Below are 21,934 nucleotides of genomic sequence, written 5' to 3' on the forward strand. Positions count from 1 at the left end.
TGAATTCTGAAATTCAGAAATTCAGAGATACTTCTCATCTGGTCTCTGAGGGCAGATTAGATATGGAAATATGGTTAATGTTGCGAGACCTTGTTTCTTTAACAGAAGTGACTAGTAGCCTGCAGCAGGGACAGGGAATAGAGAAGACCTGTGTCATTTTTTACCACACCCGTGGCCATTACATTCCGTTTATCTCTCATGTCACCTGACTTCATGTCTGTTGCTGTTTTAACATCGTATTCTGCAACCTTAGTAAATTCCCTTGTTAGTTCTTGTAGTTTTCTTTTTTTTTTTTTTTTTGTATATTCTTGAGGATTTTCCTTTTTTATATTTTTGGATCAAAATAAGCTCTTTTCTGTTTACAAGGTTATTTATAAGTTGCAAAAATTCCTTGTTTTTTCTTGTATGCCCCATTCAATTTTGGATGCCAGTATCAGACAGACAGAAAGCTCGAGGACACTTTTTTCTTGCATCTGTAGTGAAATCTTGGCAGCAGACAGTAATCGCTCCAGATCTGTCAACTAGATGCATCTGGCTTCACTTTTTCTATTGAATTTGGAGTCAGACACAGATTTGAATTTTGGCTCTAGTATTTTCTAGCTGAGTGACCTTGGGCATGTTTTCTAAATCCTTTGAGTGTCAACATTTTCTCATTTGTTAAATAAGAGAACAGCAACTGCTTCAGAAAGTTGCTGGGATGAGCACATTATATGAGAATTCTTGTGTGTGTGTGTATGAGTGTGAGTGTGTTTGTGTGTGTGTGTGATGTGCATATGCTATCTGCAAAATGTAAAGAACATAATTGCACAAGATGACTGTTAACAAATACTGACTAGCCAGAAGAGTTTAACCACAATTGTGGTCAAGACTTGTAAAAAAAATCCAAGAGCTTGTAAGTGATAGTTAGATATATACCCACATTTGTCTATTCTATTATCAAGAAAGACACTCAACAAATGAGACATAGAAACATTTAAGTAACACATAATGAGAAATCTGAACCCCTCTGTCATGAATGAGATCAGAGGCAATGTGAAAAGTTCTGCCAGGATGTGTCTTTAGGAAATTACATGGGTGACCAATGATATCCTGTAAAGACTCACTTCATCTCGGGCAAAGGACTATCTTTAACAAATGGTTAAATGTACACCAAAATTAACCTGTTGACCTTTACCTGGTTTGGCATGCCAGTCCCAACCTCCTGAAACATCTGGCTGAATGTTCACAGCAGGTGTACTAGAGGCTGCAAACAGGGAGAAGAAAAAGAGTCAGGACAAGACTGCTCAGAACTCCCTTTTCTGAATTGACATGGGGAAACACTATCCCTTCCAGGAAGTCTGCTTAGCCTCCACGCTCCTGGGCAGTTCATCTCCCGTGAGCTCTTTCCATGTTCTGCAACATGAAAATGTTGTGCCTTCATCTATAGTTACTTACATGAGGGTTGCTAATAGCCACATCTTGTCTGTCTCTGTTCCTTTTTTCAACTCACTTTTATTTTACCTCCATATCCACAGTCTTTGAGTTCTAACTGTAAACATGTTGGTCTCCATTAAATTGTGCATTCATTGCAGGAAAGACCTATCTTATTCATCTTTGTGTGTCCCAATTCTCCACTTAACATGAAGTCAGTGGTATTTTTATGAACTCAATTCATCTTAGGTTGGCAATAACAAGTGTGAGAGGCATAGCCAACTTAGAACTGAAATGTTGCTTTCTCTTCACTGTTACATGAATTGAGAAGGAGGAGTTATCCAGAACATGTACTGAGCACTGACTATATACCATCCACCATGAAGGGACCAAGGGTGTGTCTATTCACTCAAAACAAACTCATGGCAACTTCAATATAGGTCATACTGATACTTCTCAAAGTTCCAAACATAGAATTACAAGAAACAGTCAGCTAAGAGAATAAGATATGTTAGAGGAAGACATGTTGGTTATTTTTTTCTATATTTATACAGTCCAAATAATAAACAAGATGGTGCCATAAAAAATATTTTTTATAAAATAGTTCTAGGTTCTGTCCATACATGCAATCAATGAGTAAAATGCAAATACTAAACTGATATTGTAGGTAGGATTTAAAATACACATACACACACCACTATCATGACACAAAGAATCATGAAATCCCCAAGAATAGCATTATCACACCTTATATTCACCAGTTCTGTTTGCTCAGTACAAAGTAACTTGTGTTTTCCCATAGTCAAGTTAAAAAGAACATAACACTATTAGCAATACCAGTTCTTTCCTTTCTATTCCACTTCTTTCACTGTAATTCATAAAAAACTAAGATGGAAATTGAACAATTTTGTTGACATTTGCCATCTGATTTCATTAAACTCTGATCTTAGTCTTGCATCCAACTAGGATATAGAATTAGCTGTTAGAACTTCAACCTTACTACTAATCAAATCCACAAATCCTTATGTATACCTGTCACATGCAAGGCACCAAATCAGGAAACTTATAATCTGATGGAGATATAGGAATACACAGATGAAAAAGTAATTACCTAAAATGTTTAATCTCTATTTTGCCTTTTATTATGGCTATTTTACTTATTCTTCCAACACTATGTCCTAAGTAATTATTTTCTTGGGAGAAAATATTCAAAATACTTGTTGAATTCATAGGCAGTATTTCTTGATTTTCAGAAGAGATTGGTAGTACCCTGTGGAAATCTGAAGGAAGTATCTCAGGGGTTTGGAGGTGAAGAAATCTGAACTCCCCTGTGTTATCCTACATGAAGATGATGTAACTAATTTACTAGCAGTAAAATAATCACTGTTTTTCCAACAAAGATAGTAGGAATTCTTTCTACTCACTGGCATGACACAGGCCAGAATTAGAGTATGGTTATAAAACAAAGGAGTGCTCATGAATCTAAGCTGAGTGATAAATGTTCTAATCAGTAACAAGAAAGAAAGAGGGTTATCCATAAACTGCTATGCTGATATGAATACCCATATCCATGAGACATAAAAGATAGTAGTACTCTTATCAAAATATTAAAGGGAAGAAAATAGATAAAAATTTCTCCAACAAGAAGTATTTCCAATCAATTAAAAATAGCAATATTTTTCTTTTATCTTATCAGTACATAAACTAAAGTTACATCTTATAATCAATGGTGTCTTATAATTCTGACTGTGTAGTCCTAGTGCAAACAAAAAATTCCTAAATCCAAATAGGATTTAGGAATAATGAGATGAATAAGACAAAGTAAAATAGGCTTCTTTACTGTATAATATTCCAGAACTTTTAATAAGTTAATGTAAATTGTTAATTTCCAAAATTCAGAGACATTATGAAGCTTAAACAAAAAAATCCTACAAACTGCTTTTATATCTGAGCACCTATTGATATCTTGTGGAAAACTATGTTCCCCTGAACACAATATAAAGTACTTCCTCACCATGCACTGTAGGTGAAGGACTTCTCGTTGGCTGAAGAAAGGGGTCACTGGAAGCATTCGATGTGCTCAGAAAAGAACCCAGCAAATCTTGCCCTGATGGTTTAGAAGGTGCTCCAAATGGGTCAAAGGTGGCACCTAAAAAATAGTAACAAAAATGTACTTCTTCATCCTATGAGTTCATTCACTCAATAAATATTAAAAAGTTGTCACTATTGCATGGCCCTAAGCCAAATACTTGAAAAACTGGAACGTGCCTATCTCCTAGGTTGCTGCATGGGCCCAGATTACCCTGAAAATTTCCTCGAGGGCTAACAATGGATCCCTACAATTTCTGGGCACACATGGGTAATCCATCTTTGTGGTCAAAGAAGAAATCTATGTTTATCTGTTAGATGAACGATAAGATTCTAAATAAGGGCTCCTTGGACTTTTGAGTATCTTAACAACAGGAAATAAATCAATCAAGATTATAGGCTGGCCTCTGTTTAAGTCAACACAGATGAACCCATCAGTGACAAAACCATGCCTGACCTCATAGGAGGTGCTTACTAAGTGAATTGTGTTCATATTGAGCGAATCATTGAACAAAGCCTGGTGGGGGGATGGTATTACCTTCATTCTATACGTAATTAGAATGAGGTTCAGAAAGTCAATCTTCTTGCAAATAAATAATAGAACTGGAAATTATGTTCAAGTTTTTTGACTCCAATTTTGAGGAATTTCCTGAAGGCATCTCACATTCCTCACAGGTGCAAAATGAACGCAATGAAAATGACTGCAGAGTTGCATGTATGTAAATGGCCTTAAATTTCTCATTATCAGGCAAGTAACAAAATTCCTTTTAGCTCCCTGTAGTGAGGTGTCACTTCCTAAAGTCTAAGTATCAAACTAATGAGCTGACTGCTTCCTGCAGAGATTGATTATTCTAGGAACAGACAACTAGAATCAAACAAATTAATGAACAAATTCGACTTTTACAAATGAGGTAGGACATATAGTGTAATTCAACTACATATAGTGTGTTCAACTACAACCTCACTGACAGAATGCCTTCCTGGTATGTGCTGAGCAGCAAGTGAGCCTTACATGGCAACAACAGCACCAATTATATATGTCAGGCAGTCTGCTACACAATGTAGACCCCTTATCTCACCCAATACTCACAAAACTTTATCCCTTCTATAAAATGAGAATACTAAGAGTTACAGAGTAACTGTAAAAGGAAGCAGGCTTAATCCCTCTACATCTCAGTTTGAAACCCACTGGTGAGGGATGCTAAAATCACTACTACTTGGTACACTTATAATATCAACTTATGTTAAGTTAGGGGCATTCTCCAATAAAGAAAAATGAACTTCTCAGCAATTAACTCAAAATGTAGCCTTTACAACAAGGCTGACTGGTAAGTATTAAAGGTTAAGGTTTTCATTTTCATTTTTTAAATAAGGCTACACAGATAGTCTATTCTTAATCCTGGCCTTCAAATACAGATCTTTAACTCTGCACTTTGTGCTCCTACTAATTCCTCTCAGGGGACAGAATATTTGAGTTATAAATCTGGGTCGGCCACTAAACAATTGTGTACCATTGGAGAAGTTAGTCAATATATGTGGGCCCCAACTGTAACCTGAGACACTGATCTAACTAATGTTTCAAAAGCCCCATCTCACTCTGAGACTGTAATACAACTATCTGCCTGGAGCTATGATGAATTAAATTACTAAAGTCAGAGGAGGTGTATGGTCTTCAAACATAAACATTAAATACTGTGCTACCCACCACAAAAAGAAAACCAGCCCCCAGATTGCAACGACAATAACTTGGAAGAATTTCTGAGCCTTCCAGAAAGAGAATTTAAAATTGCCGTGATTAAAAAACTGACAGAAGTCATAAAGGAAAACAATGATAAGGGAAAAATAATCAACGATCAGAAGAATGCAATTGAGTCCCTAGAGAGGGAAAACAATGGTCAGAAGAAAGAAATTGAGTCCCTAAAGAGGGAAGTAAAAGAAATGCAGGAGATCAAAGAATTAATGGAAGAACTAAAGAATTCTGGGAAAAGCAATGAAAGCAGAATAGATGAAATGGAAGAACAAATAAGTAATCTTGAAGACACAGAAATAAAAAGAACCAAAACAGAAAAGGAAAGAGAAGTACGAAGGAAAAAGAACGAGGAAAGACTTCGGGAACTATCTGACTCCATGAGGAAAGGAAATATAAGAGTTATAGGAATACCAGAAGGAGAGGAGAGAGATGTAGGAACAGAGAAAATATTCAAAGAGATAATTGAAGAGAACTTCCCAAATGTGAAGAAGGAGCTGAAAATTGATATACAAGAAGCAAGAAGAACACCAAACTTCCACGACGAAAGGAAAAATACAGCAAGACACATAATAGTAAAGCTCCCAAGAATCCAGGACAAGGAAAAAATAATGAAGCTGGCAAGAGGGAAGAAACAGATAACATTCAAAGGAAAACCAATCAGGCTGACATCAGACTTCTCCGAAGAAACACTACGGGCAAGGAGAGAGTGGAGGGACATAGTCAACAGACTCCAAGAAAACAGATGCCAACCAAGAATACTCTATCCCGCAAAGCTCTCCTTCCTCTTTGAAGAAAGAATATGGACCTTCCCAGACAAACAGAAACTCCGGAATTTCATTGCAACTAAACCCCCACTCCAAAAAATACTACAAGGAGTCCTAAAGCCAGAACCTCAGAGGGACGAATAACAATGAAAGAAGGCCAAAAAAAAAAAAAGTTATTAAAAGAATAAATAAATAAAATCAAAGGAAAGACAAACACAATGGCAAATACAGATGTTAACATATCAATATTAACTCTAAATGTAAATGGACTAAACTCTTCAATAAAAAGACACAGAGTTGCAGGCTGGATTAAGAAACAAAACCCAACCTTTTGCTGTCTCCAGGAAACACATTTAGCTACAAAAGATAAAAATAGGCTTGAAGTTAAAGGATGGAAAACAATCCTACAAGCAAATGGACCAAAAAAGAAAGCAGGAACAGCTATACTTATATCAGATAAAACAGATTTCAAACTCAAAAAGATAAAAAGAGACCCCAATGGTCACTACATTATGATCAAGGGGACAATACTTCAAGAAGAAATAACACTCATTAACATATACTCACCAAACGAAGGAGCACCAAAATATATCAGACAACTGTTGTCCTCTCTGAAAACAGACATCAGAGAAAACACATACATAGTGGGAGACTTCAACACACCACTATCAACAATGGATAGATCAACAAGACAAAAAATAAGTAAAGAAACCAAAGCTCTAAATAAGGACCTAGAGCAATTGGGCTTAACAGACATCTATAGAACACTAAACCCCAAAAAAACGGAGTACACATTTTTCTCAAGCGCACACGGATCATTCTCCAGGATCGATCACATACTGGGGCACAAGACAAACATCAACAGATACACCAAGATTGAAATCATATCAACCATCTTTTCTGACCATGAAGGCATCAAACTAGAAATAAACCATAAAAAGAAGGCAAGGAACTTTCCTACCTCATGGAGATTAAAAACCACACTACTGGAAGACCATTGGACTAATGAGGAGATCAAAGAAGAAATTAAAAAATTTTTTGAATTGAACGACAAGGAGGACACCAATATCCTAAATGTATGGGATGCAGCAAAAGCAGTAATAAGAGGAAAATATATAGCAATAGAAGCTCACATCAAGAAACAAGAAAGAACGCAAAGAAACAACCTAATCTCGAAGCTCAAAGATCTAGAAAAAGAACAACAAAAAAACCCCAAAACCAGTAGAAGAAAAGAAATAATAAAAACCAAAGCAGAAATAAATGAAATTGAAACTAAAAAAACAATCCAAAAGATCAATGAAACCAAGAGCTGGTTCTTTGAAAAAATCAATAAAATAGACAAACCCCTAGCCAGGCTCACAAAGGAAAAGAGGGAGAAAGCACAAATAAACAGGATCATCAATGAAAGAGGAGAAATCACAACGGACACAGCAGAAATCAAAAGAATAATCAGTAACTACTATGAACAGTTATATGGAAACAAGTTTAACAATCTAGAGGAGATGGACAAATTCCTACAACTCTACAATCACCCAAAGCTAGATAAAGAAGAAATAGAACACCTAAACAGACCAAATACAATTAGCGAAATTGAAATGGTAATCAAAAACCTCCCCAAAAACAAAAGCCCAGGACCTGATGGATTTACAAATGAATTCTACCAAACATTCAGAGACGAATTAGTGCCTATCCTTCACAAACTCTTCCAAAAAATTGAGAAGGAAGGTATAATACCTAACACATTCTATGAAGCCAACATTACACTAATACCAAAACCGAACAAGGACAACACAAAAAAGGAAAACTACAGGCCAATCTCCTTAATGAACACTGATGCAAAAATCCTCAATAAAATTTTAGCTATCAGAATCCAACAATGTATCCATAAGATAATTCACCACGACCAAGTAGGATTCATTCCAGGGACACAAGGATGGTTTAACATCCGAAAATCAATCAACGTTATCCAACACATCAACAAAAAGAAATATAAAAACCATATGATAATATCAATAGATGCTGAGAAAGCTTTCAACAAAGTGCAACACCCATTCATGATAAAAGCCCTTGAAATTCTTGGGATACAAGGAACATACCTCAACATCATAAAGGCCATCTATGACAAGCCAACAGCCAGTATCATTCTCAATGGTGAAAAGCTGAAAGCAATTCCATTAAGATCTGGAACAAGACAAGGATGTCCACTCTCACCATTGCTTTTCAATATAATACTGGAAGTCCTAGCCAGGGCAATAAGACAAGAGAAAGACATCCAAGGAATCCAAATAGGAAAAGAAGAAGTCAAACTATCACTATTTGCAGACGATATGATATTATACATAGAGAACCCCAAAAACTCCACAGAAAAGCTAATTCAACTCATCAATCAGTTCAGTAAAGTGGCAGGATACAAAATCAACACGCAAAAGTCAGTAGCCTTCCTATACACAAACAATAAATCTGAAGAAGAAGAAATCAAAAAAACCATCCCTTTTGTTATTGAAACAAAAAAAATCAAATATTTGGGAATAAATCTAACAAAAGAGGTAAAGGACCTATACAAAGAAAACTATAAAACACTGTTAAAAGAAAGAGAAGAAGACACAAAGAAATGGAGAGACATCCCCTGCTCATGGATTGGAAGAATAAACATTATTAAAATGGCCATCCTTCCAAAAGCAATATACAGATTCAATGCTATTCCAATCAAAATTTCAATGTCATTCTTCAAAGAAATAGAACAATTATTGATGAAATTCATATGGAATCACAAAAAACCCCGAATAGCCAAAGCTCTCCTGAAAAAAAAAGAAGGGAATGGAGGCATCAGACTCCCAGACTTCAAACTATACTACAAAGCCATAATCATCAAAACTGCATGGTATTGGAACAAGAACAGACATACAGACCAATGGAATCGAATAGAAAATCCAGAAATAAACCCACAGATTTATGGTCAACTAATCTTTGACAAAGGAGCAAAGACTATGCATTGGAGCAAAGAAAGTTTGTTCAATAAATGGTGCTGGGAAAACTGGGTCGCTACATGCAAAAGAATGAAGCTTGACCACTACCTCACACCATACACAAAAATCAACTCAAAATGGATTAAAGAACTAGACATAAGACCTGAAACCATAAAATATATAGAAGGAAATATAGGCAAAACACTACGTGATTTGCACATCAAAGACATCTTTACAGACACATCACCCAAAGCAGTGATAGTGAAGGCAAAGATAAACAGCTGGGACTACATCAAATTAAAGAGCTTTTGCACAGCAAAAGAGACAATAACAAAAACAAAGAGAAACCCCACCGACTGGGAGAACATTTTTGCACCCAACACTAATGATAAAGGACTGATCACAAAAATCTGCAAAGAGCTGATGAGACTCAACAACAACAAAGAAAATAATCCAGTCAAAAAATGGGCAGAAGAGCTAAAAAGAAACTTCTCTGAAGAGGAAATGCAAATGGCCAACAGGCATATGAAAAAATGTTCAACATCACTTGTAATCAGGGAAATGCAAATCAAAACTACCATGAGATACCATCTTACACCAGTGAGAATGGCACATATTAAAAAAACTAGCAACAACAAATGTTGGCGAGGGTGTGGAGAAAAAGGAACTCTTCTGCACTGTTGGTGGGAGTGCAAACTGGTCCAACCACTGTGGAAAGCTGTGTGGAGATTTCTGGACCTACTAAACATAGAGCTTCCATATGATCCAGCAATTCCACTCCTAGGTATTTACCCAAAGGACACAGAAACATCAATTCCAAAGAACACCTGCACCCCTATGTTTATAGCAGCACTGTTTACAATAGCTAAGCTTTGGAAACAACCCAAATGCCCAAAAATAGATGACTGGATCAAGAAGATGTGGTACATATATACCATGGAATATTACTCAGCATTCAAAAAAGATAAACACATGCAATTTGCAGCAACATGGATGGCGCTGGAAGGGATCATGCTCAGCGAAATAAGCCAAAAAGAAAAAGAAAAATACCGGATGGTCTCACTCATAGCAGGAATCTAGAAAACTTAAATAAGGGACCAGGAAAATGAATATAAGAAAGTGAAAATCAAAATCAACAAAAAACTATGAACCAGAGACACTTTTAGGGGGGCGGGGGCGGGAGGGGAGGGATTGGGGTCAGAATGGGGGGGCTGCAATTGTATGGGGAATATAACAATAAAATTTATAAATAAATAAATAAATAAATAAATACTGTGCTACCTTGGTTGTTTAAATTTTTTTTCCTGACAGTGCTTTTTTCACCCTAGTGAGTAAGAACTAGATGGAAGGAGGTGAAGAACAGAGGAAGTGGCCTGAGATTCAGGGAATCTGGGTTTATACCCTGGTCCACAATAACTATTCTAGGAGTTTGAGACTAAGCACCTACATTCTCTGATTCTGAGATTGACGCTTATAAAAAGAACGCCTCCACCTGAACTGCCACAAATCAAGACCAGCCCAAAGCCTCTGAGAAGTAAAGGATAAGCTTGGAAAAGAAAGTCCCCACAGCTTTCCACCTGCCTGAAGACTGAAGTCATTTCTCTTCTTCCTAGTATGATCTCACCTTGGCTAAAGGAGACAGAAACAAGGGGCAGCTGGTTCTTCAGAAGCTGTCATGAACTTCAGCATCCCTAGCTACTGTCTTCCAAAATTGTTAAAAGATCTCGGATGAGCAGGCATAAGAAGGCTGAGTCTAAAGCAACGAGCAGAGTGAAGCTGACTGAGCCACATGGAGCTCAAACTCTCAGCCTGGACACCATCTGCTCCACTGCAGCCAGCCGTGCTGCTTGCAGGAACCCTTAACTGTATCTGGAAGTAAGCAAGTACTCCCTACCCAGCCTAAGTGTCTTCAGACAACTACAATTCCAGGAAGGCACTACAGGAAAATTGAAAGAAAGCACTGGAGTCAAATGGCCTAGTTTTGGATCCTGGTCCCATCAATTACTAGCTATACAAATGTATGCTACTAATTTGACTCCATTCCTCAACTATAACATGGAGATAATAATAGCAACTATTTGCCAGGTTTTTATAAGAGTTAAATCCATGTTTAGTGCTAAATTGCACATTTGGCAAAAAAATATTATTCTATTAAATAATTATTATTAATAATAATAATCCATCTGCATCTCCAAGCAAAGTAACTCAAAAAGCTCAGTGATTAAAATCATGAGGAAAGGAATGAAGGACAAGGAACTCAAGTATCCGTTTTTATGCTGTTATACCCAAGAGGACAATATTTCCATTTCCTCTTGTGTTCCCCATTTCAATGAACACACTCTGCAAAGAGACTTTCAGGGAGACCAGAAAAGTCTATCTTATTAGGAAAGTTTAATGCCTCCTGCTTAAACAAAGCTTATCACTTAAAACCGAGTTATAGTACAATATAGAAAAAAAAATACCTTCTCCCACTCTTAGGGTTGGAGACGCAGAGGTGGAGGTGGCAGACCGGCGCGGTGTTGACTGGGTGGATGCAGGCCCACTTGGATGAAATACATCTTCCACCCCCGACTGTCCAACCTGGGCAGGGCCGGCCGCACCTCCGCCCCCAAACAGGTCACTCAGCAGTTCGGAATTGGTGGGCGGAGCCGCCGGTGGAGAGAAGTTCTTACTCACTGCAGAACCTTCTAGGCCCAGAAGGTCCACATCCTCAGGGGGTGGTGGGGCAGCTGGCTCTGGCTGCTTTTTGCTGGGCTTCTTGGCTCCATGATGCTTGTCGCCACTGGCATTGCCATGAGGACTGGAAAGGGACAGAAGCTCATCGTCCGACTGCTCGCTTTCCTGGTTCACTAGGGCAGCATGATCCTCCTCACAGAATGACTTCTCTGATCTCTGGTCTAAGAAAGGCCAGGATGCCAATAAATGGTTAGTTATGGCCACAGCATTGGTGGGTTGTGTGATAGTAAAAGTACAAGATCCCAGAAAGTGGGAGGAGCAGCTCTGAGCAAACAGTACTTTCAGATCCTTACCAATGGAAAGTCTGATGTATTTCATAGTACATTTATTCATTTATCACTTGTTGATCTGGACGGCAGTCTAACCTAGCGGAAAAGAGCAGGAGCTCTGGAAACAGACAGCCTGGCTTCGAATCTCAGCTCCGGCACTTACTAGCTCTGTGATACTAAGAAAGTTACTTTACTTTTCTGGGTTTGGTTTTCTCCTCAGCAAATGGGGTGATAAATAGTACCTAACTCACATGATTGTTGTGAGAATTACATGAGATAACCCATAGGAAGTCTTAAGTGTTTTATCTTTTATTATTATTGTTGTTGTTGTCATCTTCCAGGTACTGTGTTAGGTGCTTAAAAAATTATCTAGTCCTTTGATAACCCCTCTCCTTCTTCTGTGTCTCCTTGTCGCCTTTCTCCCACAGTCTGGAGCAGAAGTGAACCACATTCCTAATAACTGAATAGAGGGACTGGCCTTGCCTGGGGTGGTCCTTTGACCAACCAGAAAGGAGGTATTTTCAGCATAAAATGGGCAGCAGGAAAGAGGCCTCTTCTGGAGAAGAATGGAGAGATTGGTGAGTGAAGTTTAGAAAGGGCCCTCTTTGATACAGAACTTCTTGCAGAACTTTGTTACTTAATGTTAGGTAAATCCACATCCCAGATCGAACACGGATCCACATCCCTGTCCCCAACTCTAAAATGCAAAAAACTTAGTACAAAGGAAAAAGCTTCCCTAAGTTTGGCATATATGTAAAATGGCAGAAAAGTCTGACTGGAACTGATGTGTAAGTTTTTATAGTCTTTGTTTATCTCACTCAGGATTGTTGCTTACATGTTTCACTGCAGAAATATTAATATGGTTGCTTATACATTTTTGACTTAGATGCCAAAATACTATGCCAAGGATACTAAGTCTAATGCAGTTTATGTCCCTTGTTCCCTTTCTAAACTTCATAAATTCTGCACTTCTAAACACATCTGGTTGGGTAAGAGTTTGTGCATTTGTGCTAATGCCTATTTGAAAGCCTCACAGAAGCTAAATTATTTACTAAAACAGCAGTGGGGATATAAAAGTTAAGTGTGTGTGTGTGTGTGTGTGTGTGTATGAAATTTATTTATTTATATATATTTTACATCATTGTTCATTTTTGTACAATGTTTGCTTTCTCCTCTCAGGTGTAGTCCCCATAGAATTCCTACCACCAATTCACCGTGCACCATCACCATAGCCCTTGTGAAGTTTTATTAAAAACCCTCAGGTGAGGAAGGTGAAGTGTAAAGGAATCTAAGAGGGAAGTGGGAAACAACTACCTTCTATCTAGACTTCACCAAGCTTTCCAATTTTTTTTATGTTATTGATCCTATTTTTCAGTAGTAAATTCTGAAAGTAAGCCTTTCAATTCAATGAAATTCTAGGAAGAATTTTTTTCACCAAACACAAAACTCTAAGTAATATAAGTATGGTCTTAAATTCACACAGTGGAAAAAGGTCAAGCAAGTGAATTTCAAGTAGACCATTGCCAAAGCCAGTCTTTCGCCTTCCTTAGAGAAGCTCTTTATTATTCATTTCTACACTGATCCTCTCAGTTAACCTCCAAAGATGGTAAATAGGGATTCTTTAAAATGCCACTGCCTGTCTGCTGATGGTAGCAGCCAGACATGGTACACTAAGAAAGATTCTGAAAAACATCTCCATATTCAACACAAAAGGATACAGTTTGCTTTCTGCTTTGATTGTAAAATCAAGTAGCAGAGATATCTGGGCGAAGTGTTTGTCTTCCCTGTAGCAGGTGAAGCTCAGCCCTGACCTGCTAATGAATAAAGCCCCTAGGAGAAATGCCAAACTTCATATTTGTAGAATATTTAGTTGAGGACAAGAGACAGAGTCCTTTGTTAATGTCTTTGTGTATCAACAGAGTAAAGGGAGATCTGGGGAAATAGCAGGCTTATTCATAAATCCAGGAAAGATTTGATCCAAAGCATAGCATGGCCAGTAAAGGAAGAAGTCAGCTTAAGATGTTTTTAGTATCACTCTAAGAGCATCCATGGAGTTGAAAGTAGCGTAGGAAATTCAAGTTCCATGATTTGAAAAAGGAATGAATGGGGAGACTATGGAATAGGGGGACCCTGGATTACTTTAGTCCGCTTCAAGGACTAATCATCTTTATAGAAGAACCATGTACCTTAATCACGGAACTATATGATTTAAAGAAATGCTTAGAAGTACCTTGCCAACAGAGAGAGGAAAAGAAGCCACCTTGCCCGAAGTGCCTGGGGTTGTCTGGAGGAACATCTATTGGAGCCTGTCCTGCAAGACAACAGGCCACGCAGTATCAATGCAACACAGGAAGTCAATGTGGCAAATAACACAGTTTCATCTTGAACACAAAACCAGGTGACTCATACCTCCTAAGGCCAAAGTATCCTGATGCTCCTGGTGAGAAGAGAAGAGGATGCTGGGATTAACATCTTTTGTGCAGTAGTGTTCCCAGGGTGGGGTCAAGTCTATGACTTTATCATGAGGCTGTAGTTCTACATCCAGAGTGACCTGAAATAGCTGAGGATATTTTTCTGGTACATCACATGCATCCAGCTCTGGCCTAAATCAGAATTTAGAAGAATAAGATCAGTGAAAATGGAATCACTATGATGTTCAGGACAGAAACCATTGTAGATTGACTTTTAAATTAACTCTGAGACTCTTCTAGGGAGAAAAAAATCAATAGTTAACCAGGTAAGTTACTTTGAATTGTTTCCTCCTCTGAAAAGATGAGAAGAATGCCTAGTCAAAGAATTTGGATATGACTGCATGGGAAGCATTCTGGAAAGCAGGTCCCCCGCATCCAGCCAGTGTGCACCAGCATGGCCCAATCAGTGGTCAAAATAGCAAGATAGTCCACAGTCACCATTCTGAGCCTTTGAATCTCACCCCTATCCTGACTTCAGCAATTCCTGCTTCAGCAACTACTCAACTTCAACCACCTGTTTGAGTTCCCTAGACTACATTATAATATAGCCAGTAAGGATCGATAGCTATTATATAGGGGTTCCCCAGGACTCTCTCACGGTTACGGCCTGGCATGCATTATGATGGTCAGCGCTCACACCAAACTACTGATTACCCCGTCATCCCTGGTATAAAGGGTAGCACAGATGCAAAGAATCAGTTTTGATACTTTCTTCCCTCTGGTTCACTTATAGAAATTTTGACTTCCTTCATTCACTTTCGTTTATTACAAATCATACCCTACCAAAAGCTGTAAGATGAACCAGCCTCTGCGTATTGCTAAACTACACTCAACAGTCCCTCAGCACCGAGTATCTGGGGGCTGCTGCATTACAGCAGGAAGGAGCTGGAGGTACTTGAGTCCCTGCATTGCACAGCTGCTTACATTAAAAGGGTTTCTGGCCCAAGAAGCACTCACTTGGTGAACTTTAAAACTGTTGTCTCCAGTGGTATGAATCCAGTATGAAATTGAAGCTGGAATATCTGAGTGTTGGTCACCTAAAAATACAAACGAGAAGCACATTACAGCCAGTGAGTGAAAAGGGAGTCAGCTCAAAAGGTTCTATTTGGGGAGCCACACATCTTCAACTGTTTCTACATCTGCGTTTCTGTTTGCTATGACACTGAATGACTTTCCCATCTGGAACTGACCCAGTTTCATATCTAGCCTCTCCATGAACTCTACATTGGCAAGGCATTTGCTCATCTGCTAATGTCCCATGTTCTTGCACACTGCGATACTTTGACTTACGCCACTTCCTTCTATCCAGGATGGCCCTGCTCCAACCTGATAAACTCATCCTTCAAATTCTGCCTTGAAAGGCAGCATCTTTTCAGTAGCCTTTTTGGGCCACCTCTGTGGCCCAAACAAACTGTTCGTCTTTATAGCACCTTTTCCTGCTTCTAATAGGGTAGTGAATATTTGTACATGTGTGAAGTTCCTCTGCTAGACTGGACTTCTTGGAGGCAAGCACACAGTCTTATTCTTGTCAATCCTAAACACCTAAGAAATGACTGGTACAGAGCATGCACTAAGCAAATATTTGATGAATGAAAATATAATTATACTAGCAATATTCATAATATCCAAAGCGTGTCAATAACCCCAATCTCCAACTGATGAAGAGGTTCATAAAAGGTAGTACAGTAATATAATAAAAAACTATTTGGCTATAAAAAGGAATGATGTACCAGTATCAACAATATTATGAATGAACCATGAAAACATTATACTAAGTGAAGTAAGACAATTGTAAGTAACCAAATATTGTATGACTCCAATCATTTAAAATTTCCAATCTGGGTAATTCCATAGAGACAAAGTAGATGTGTGGTTGCCAAGGGGATGGGAGGGGGAGAGTGAGCAGTGACTGTTACTAGGGACAGGGTTTCTTTTAGGGGTGATAAAAATGTTCTAAAATTAGTGGTGATAATGGCACAACATTTTGGAAATACTAAAAAACACTGCATTGTACACTTTTTAAAGGGGTGATTTTTCATGTTTTGTGAATTTTATACACAGTAAAAAAATTGAAAAAAATATAATTACTTGATCCCACATTCTTAATAGAAATATCTCTCCTGACAATCTAAGTGGGACACTAAAAAAGAGGCACAAGCTTCAAAAGAGCAAGGTTTGCTAGAAGTTCTAGAGGTATCTTCTGGCTAAGTAAACATGCCAAGGACTTTGGGCAAGCCACAACTTCCGAATCTTAATTTCCTCCCCTGTAAATGAGGGAGATGGGCAGATGTAATCTTTAAAGGCGATTTCCAATCAAAACCACAAGTCATTCAGCCCAAAGTGATTCAGAGAGAAGACTCTGACATACTCCTTATATTAAAAGCTCAGAGGAGGTTAAGCTATGATTCTTTCTAAAGCCATACCTTAGCCTGTAGCCGGCTCCCAATGGTTGACCGCAAGTGATACATGGAAACAACCACATCTCCTTGCACAGTGATGTTCAAAGGAATGAAGATTTTTCCATCTTGGACACGGTATTCTCTTTAAACAAAGACAAAAGCAGACACTGACGTTATACCAATCTCTACATTCACACTGGTATAGTCCTCAATGGCTCTAGCCTAGGGACCTGTTTACCAGGCCTGAATCTAGGACCATTGCCTTTTTTGAGCAAAGTCAGGAGCACAACCAATGCCAATTGGGCGAAAACAATTTCTGACAATGGGTCAGTCTAATACCAGGCTCTCTCTCCATTCCATCTGAACTTCCAGATGAATCAAGTATCCATCCCTACTTTGAAGATCTCATTTTCTTAAATTTATTAGCCCTGATATATTTGCCTTTTGTAAACTTTACTTTTTTAAAGATTTATTTATTTATGCATACAAGAACTGGGGTACAGGTCAGAGGTACAGGAGGGTGAGAGGATTCACCAGAGACAGAGTGGGTAACAGAACAGGTGGATTAATGAAAACACTGCTGAGGGGAGCTGCAGGAGAGCAGGAGAGGTCTACTGTGCCATGTGGGTATCTCCCTGGAGGGCCGGGGATCGAACTCGTGCTGCTGAGGCTGCGGATAGCTTCATAGTGCTGAGCTTAACCCCTTGTGCCACCAGGGAGGCCCGTTTTTTAAACTTAAAATTAAAAGCAGAGACAGAACAAAAAGGTTCAACCAAGATTAGTATAAAAACAGCAATGCCATGCACTTTGAGGGTCTTGGATACCAACTCTCAAATGCAATCTATTCCACACTAAAAATTTCACTTCATGTTATCATCCATTCCCTTCTCTCCAGACCCCTTATCACCTCCCACTGGCACCTGCTCTTTGTTATAAATTCTGTGGTTTTATTAACCACATCACATCATTTACCTAGTGGCTCACCCAGAAAACTCATTCATCCCTTATCCTTCCATTATCCTCACTACACCCTATCAAGGACATGTAATAAGGAAATGGGTCCTCCGCCACCCAACACTGTCTAAACCCTCATTCTAGCTCATGTTACTCCCTTAGTTTGCGTCACCATGGCACCCCTCGATTTACTTGTGCTTTTCTATGATTATCACTAAATTGAACACTTTCATGTCAGACATTTCACCATGGTGTAGTCTACACAGGAAAAATATGATCCACTTACACAAGAATTCAACAGTTCAAAAGAAATTAAGAAAAGTATGACTTACTTCATTCGCTCAAAATCTGCGCATGTTGTATATATTTTGGTTTCTCCAATCAATACATCACAGTAAGGGCGACATCCATTTCTCTGTTTGTTAAAAAAGGGGATCGGACTAACAGTGATCGACTTAATCGTGAGAGGCTTGAAGTGAGGGCGATAGGGTTTGTCCGCTAGTAAGTCACACATATAGCCCAGGTATCTGAAATAGAAGGTCACTATTTGGTCAATACCCTCAACACTGAAGAATGAAGCAGTCAATTTTTGCCATGAAGTTTGTTTTTGTAAACTGTTAAATTATAATAAAAATGTGCCATATTAATTTCTTAAACATCAACTAGCAAAAGAAAATCCAGCCCATAATTTAGAGATCTTTCATCTCATGGCACTGCTATACTTTCCCCACAGGACTGACAAAGGGCTATTTATCATTTGAAAAAGCTTATGAGAGCTTTATACTAGCTCAAAATTTGAACATCTATTCCCATTTGACATTGCACATTAAATTTATCAGCTAAGGGGTGACTTTGGGAAAATCTCAAAATTTATCATTAGCAGTACTTTTAATGCAAAAAAAGTAAAGACATAGAATTTAAATAAGAGAAAGGAAGAAACTGTGACTAAAGAGAAAATAAGTCAAATATCTAAAAAGACTTCTCTTTTTTAAGTCTATGGAACCAGTTAGGCCCCATAAGCTAGCTTACTTTACCTCCTGTGGGATGGTGACAGTCCAATTCCTGGTCGCTTTGCATATAGTAACCGAACAGCTGGGCCAGGAGTAGAGTAGAGATTACAGAAAATGAACATAGCACCAACCAGAATTGACGATGCTGCCCGTCCATCCTGCCAAAGAAAATACAGCCAGGGTAACTTCCACATCAAAATTAATTACTTGAAAACCAAAATCTGTCCCGGCTATTTAAATCACAAATCAGCAAGGGAAGGCTTATTTTAGCATTAAACTAACTCTCTTCTAACCCTAGAAACCCAGCAATATAAATGTACTAATGCATATAGCTACTGAAAAATAATCTAACCTTCAAAGCAACTTTTGACTTGTAGGGTCAAAACCATTGAGGTCTCTAGGGTTAGGGCCAGATGTAAAGAGCTCCCAGACAAGTACTTTTAGAAATATGTTATAAAATACTTCACCCAAAGTATATTTTAGAAATATGTTATAAAATACTTCACCCAAAGTATATTCATTTTTAGTATATGAAATTGAGAAGTTTCTCCTGACTCAACTTCCTTCAGTGGAGGGAAACATGCAATAACATGCCCACAGATGGTGTCCAGTCTTTTTTGAATGTTTTAAGTGACAGGGAGCTTACTGCTACTTAATGCAGTCCAGTCTGATTACAAAGCTCTTCCTTACATGGAATACATTGAGTTGTAATCTATTCTGCTCAACGATTCTCATTTTTCCTTTTGTGAGGACCAAGAGTATACCTATTGTTTCCTCTCCAGAAGGCCCTTCACATATCTGAAATACCACCTTTTGCCATCAATTTAATTGTACAGGTTAAAAACATAGTCTGTGATAAGTACTATTTTGTGTCAACTTGATTGGTCTATAAAACACCCAGACAGCTTGTAAAATATTATTTCTTGGTGTATCTGTGAGGGTGTTTCTGGAAAAGACCATCATTTGAAGTAGCAGACTGAGTAATGATCCTCAAATGGGCAGACATCATCAGATCCATTAAGGGCCCATATAGAACAAATAGCTTAAATAGAAAAAAAGTGAAGGAAGGAAGGGTAAACTCACTCTCTCTTCCTGAGCTGTGTTATCCATCTTCTCCTGCCCTTGGATATTAGAGGTCCTGGTTCTTGGACCTTAGAACTCCAGGACTTACACTACTGTCCCCGTGGTTCTCAGGCCTTTGAACTCAAACTGAATAATGCCACTGGCTCTCCTGGGTCTCCAAATTCAGAGGGCATATGGTGCAACTTCTTGGCCTCCATAAGCATGTGAACTAACTCCTATAAAAAATCTCTTATATATACTTCTCTTAATATACTATTGGTTCTGTTCCTCTGGAGAACCCTAATACATATTCCCTTCAATGCTTCTTCATTTGGTATTCCATTTTAAGAGACATCATTGTTGGTATATATGACATAGTGATTTATAAGAAACATATATTTGGTCTTCATCCACAGTTCCTGGCTCACAACAACCCAAAAAGTCTTGGAAATTCCTAAGTGTTGAGAATGTCAAAGCTGTCTCTTGTTATTTAATGAAGGCAACTTCTGGAAAATATTCGAGAATGCTGTGATTACAGGACTGGAACTTTCAGTTCTATCCCTACGTCTAGACTGCTGGGCAGGGGAAAGGGACTAAAGGTTTAATTCAATTATCAATGGCCAATGAGTTAATCAATCATGCCTAAATAATGAAGCCTCCATAAAAGTCAAAAGAAAGAGCTTCCAGTTAGTGAACAAATGAAGATGTGGGGGAGAATGGCATGCCTGGAAAGGGCATGGAAAGTCTACACCATTTCCCCACAACTTGTTCTATGCATCTTTTCCATCGGACTGTTCTTGAGTTATAGCTTTTGAAATAAATCAGTGATCTAGTTAGTAGATGGCTTTCTTGAGTTCTGTGTGCTGCTCTAACAAATTAATGGAACATAAAAAGGGTACCCTGGAAACTTCTGATCCATAGCTGGTTGGTCAGAAGCACAGATAATAATGTGGGCTTGAGAAGAGCATCTGAAGTCTGAGGAGGGGTTCTGGGAACCTCCAGTCTGTAGCCAGTCGTTTAGAATCCAAGTAGCAATTTAGTCTGCAGTAAAGGGATGTCTTGGAGACCAAGCCCTTTACCTGTGGAAACTGATGCCATCTCTAGGTAGATATTATCAGAATTGAGCTGAATTTTTGGATACCCTGCTGGTATCTAAGAATTGCTTGTTGATGTGGGGAAGACTCCACACACAGCCTCCTCAGAATTGGGTCCAGAAACCAAACACAGTATACTTCCTCTGAATAGACTCCAACTTTAAAGCAAGTTTAAATGTGCTGCCCAGATGTGAAATGCAAGGTAAGAGATCATTCTGTCCAAACTAGAGAGGAAGTATCATCTTCCTTAGTGTGGACACTATGCCTTTATTGACATGATTCCAGGCCAAATTAGCTCAAATACAAGCTAAGTGACACCATAGCCTTTATTGATTTTTGTATCCACTAAAACACTTAATTCTTTTTCAGATGATATGTTAAGCTAACAGAAAAATATATTTTATCTTTTAGAAACAGAATCCATTTACTTTTATGCTGTGTTTAATTTCACACTTAGTTTCTGCTAAATAACCAACCAACACAAAAAACCTTTTTAAATGCAGGTTCATATTATCCTTTTAGTTCTGAATAATTGATAAGCTTGATCTCCACATCTTTACAGAGTAGTTCATCAAAAGGCCAACCAAATAGAAACTTCTGAGAGGATGCTGATCTATTAATCAGCTAACTTTAAAAGAAGATACTTAGTAACAATTCAACTAAGCCTATAACAATCTAGTTCAAATTTCTCCATATTGATTATAAAAACAAATATCTTGCAAGAATCCAATAAACCTGTCTTTAATTTATTAGTATTGCTACAAAAGGTTCAGTTGATTTGATATGTATGTTCATAATGAACCAATGTGGATTCCTCTTTCCTAAGAGTTTAAAATCATCGGTGCAAATATTTATATCAGAATTTGGCTTGATTTATTCCCCCAAAAGGCTCACCAGAATAGAGCATTCCAGGATCAATCTCCTTTGTCAATTTTGGGGGAAAAAGTCTCTCTTCACTTGA

At 38.2% G+C, this 21,934-nt stretch overlaps 1 protein-coding gene across 1 annotated transcript in view; it reads right to left on the reverse strand.

Moving 5' to 3' along the window:
• The window catches only part of DNAJC6 (DnaJ heat shock protein family (Hsp40) member C6), an 84,280-nt gene that overhangs the window by 6,775 nt on the left and 55,571 nt on the right, over positions 1-21,934 (reverse strand). Inside the window, exons 6-14 of the mRNA XM_084243056.1 lie at positions 18,842-18,975; positions 18,140-18,334; positions 16,878-16,995; positions 15,412-15,491; positions 14,393-14,586; positions 14,214-14,294; positions 11,441-11,875; positions 3,425-3,559; positions 1,175-1,243 (exon numbers count right to left, since the gene is read on the reverse strand). Of these exons, the coding sequence (XP_084099182.1) occupies positions 1,175-1,243; positions 3,425-3,559; positions 11,441-11,875; positions 14,214-14,294; positions 14,393-14,586; positions 15,412-15,491; positions 16,878-16,995; positions 18,140-18,334; positions 18,842-18,975 (1,441 nt within the window). The remainder of the gene's footprint in view (positions 1-1,174; positions 1,244-3,424; positions 3,560-11,440; positions 11,876-14,213; positions 14,295-14,392; positions 14,587-15,411; positions 15,492-16,877; positions 16,996-18,139; positions 18,335-18,841; positions 18,976-21,934) is intronic.

The sequence above is a fragment of the Talpa europaea genome, assembly GCF_964194135.1.
Source record: "Talpa europaea genome assembly, chromosome: 9".
In the NCBI taxonomy this organism is placed as follows: Eukaryota; Metazoa; Chordata; class Mammalia; order Eulipotyphla; family Talpidae; genus Talpa; species Talpa europaea.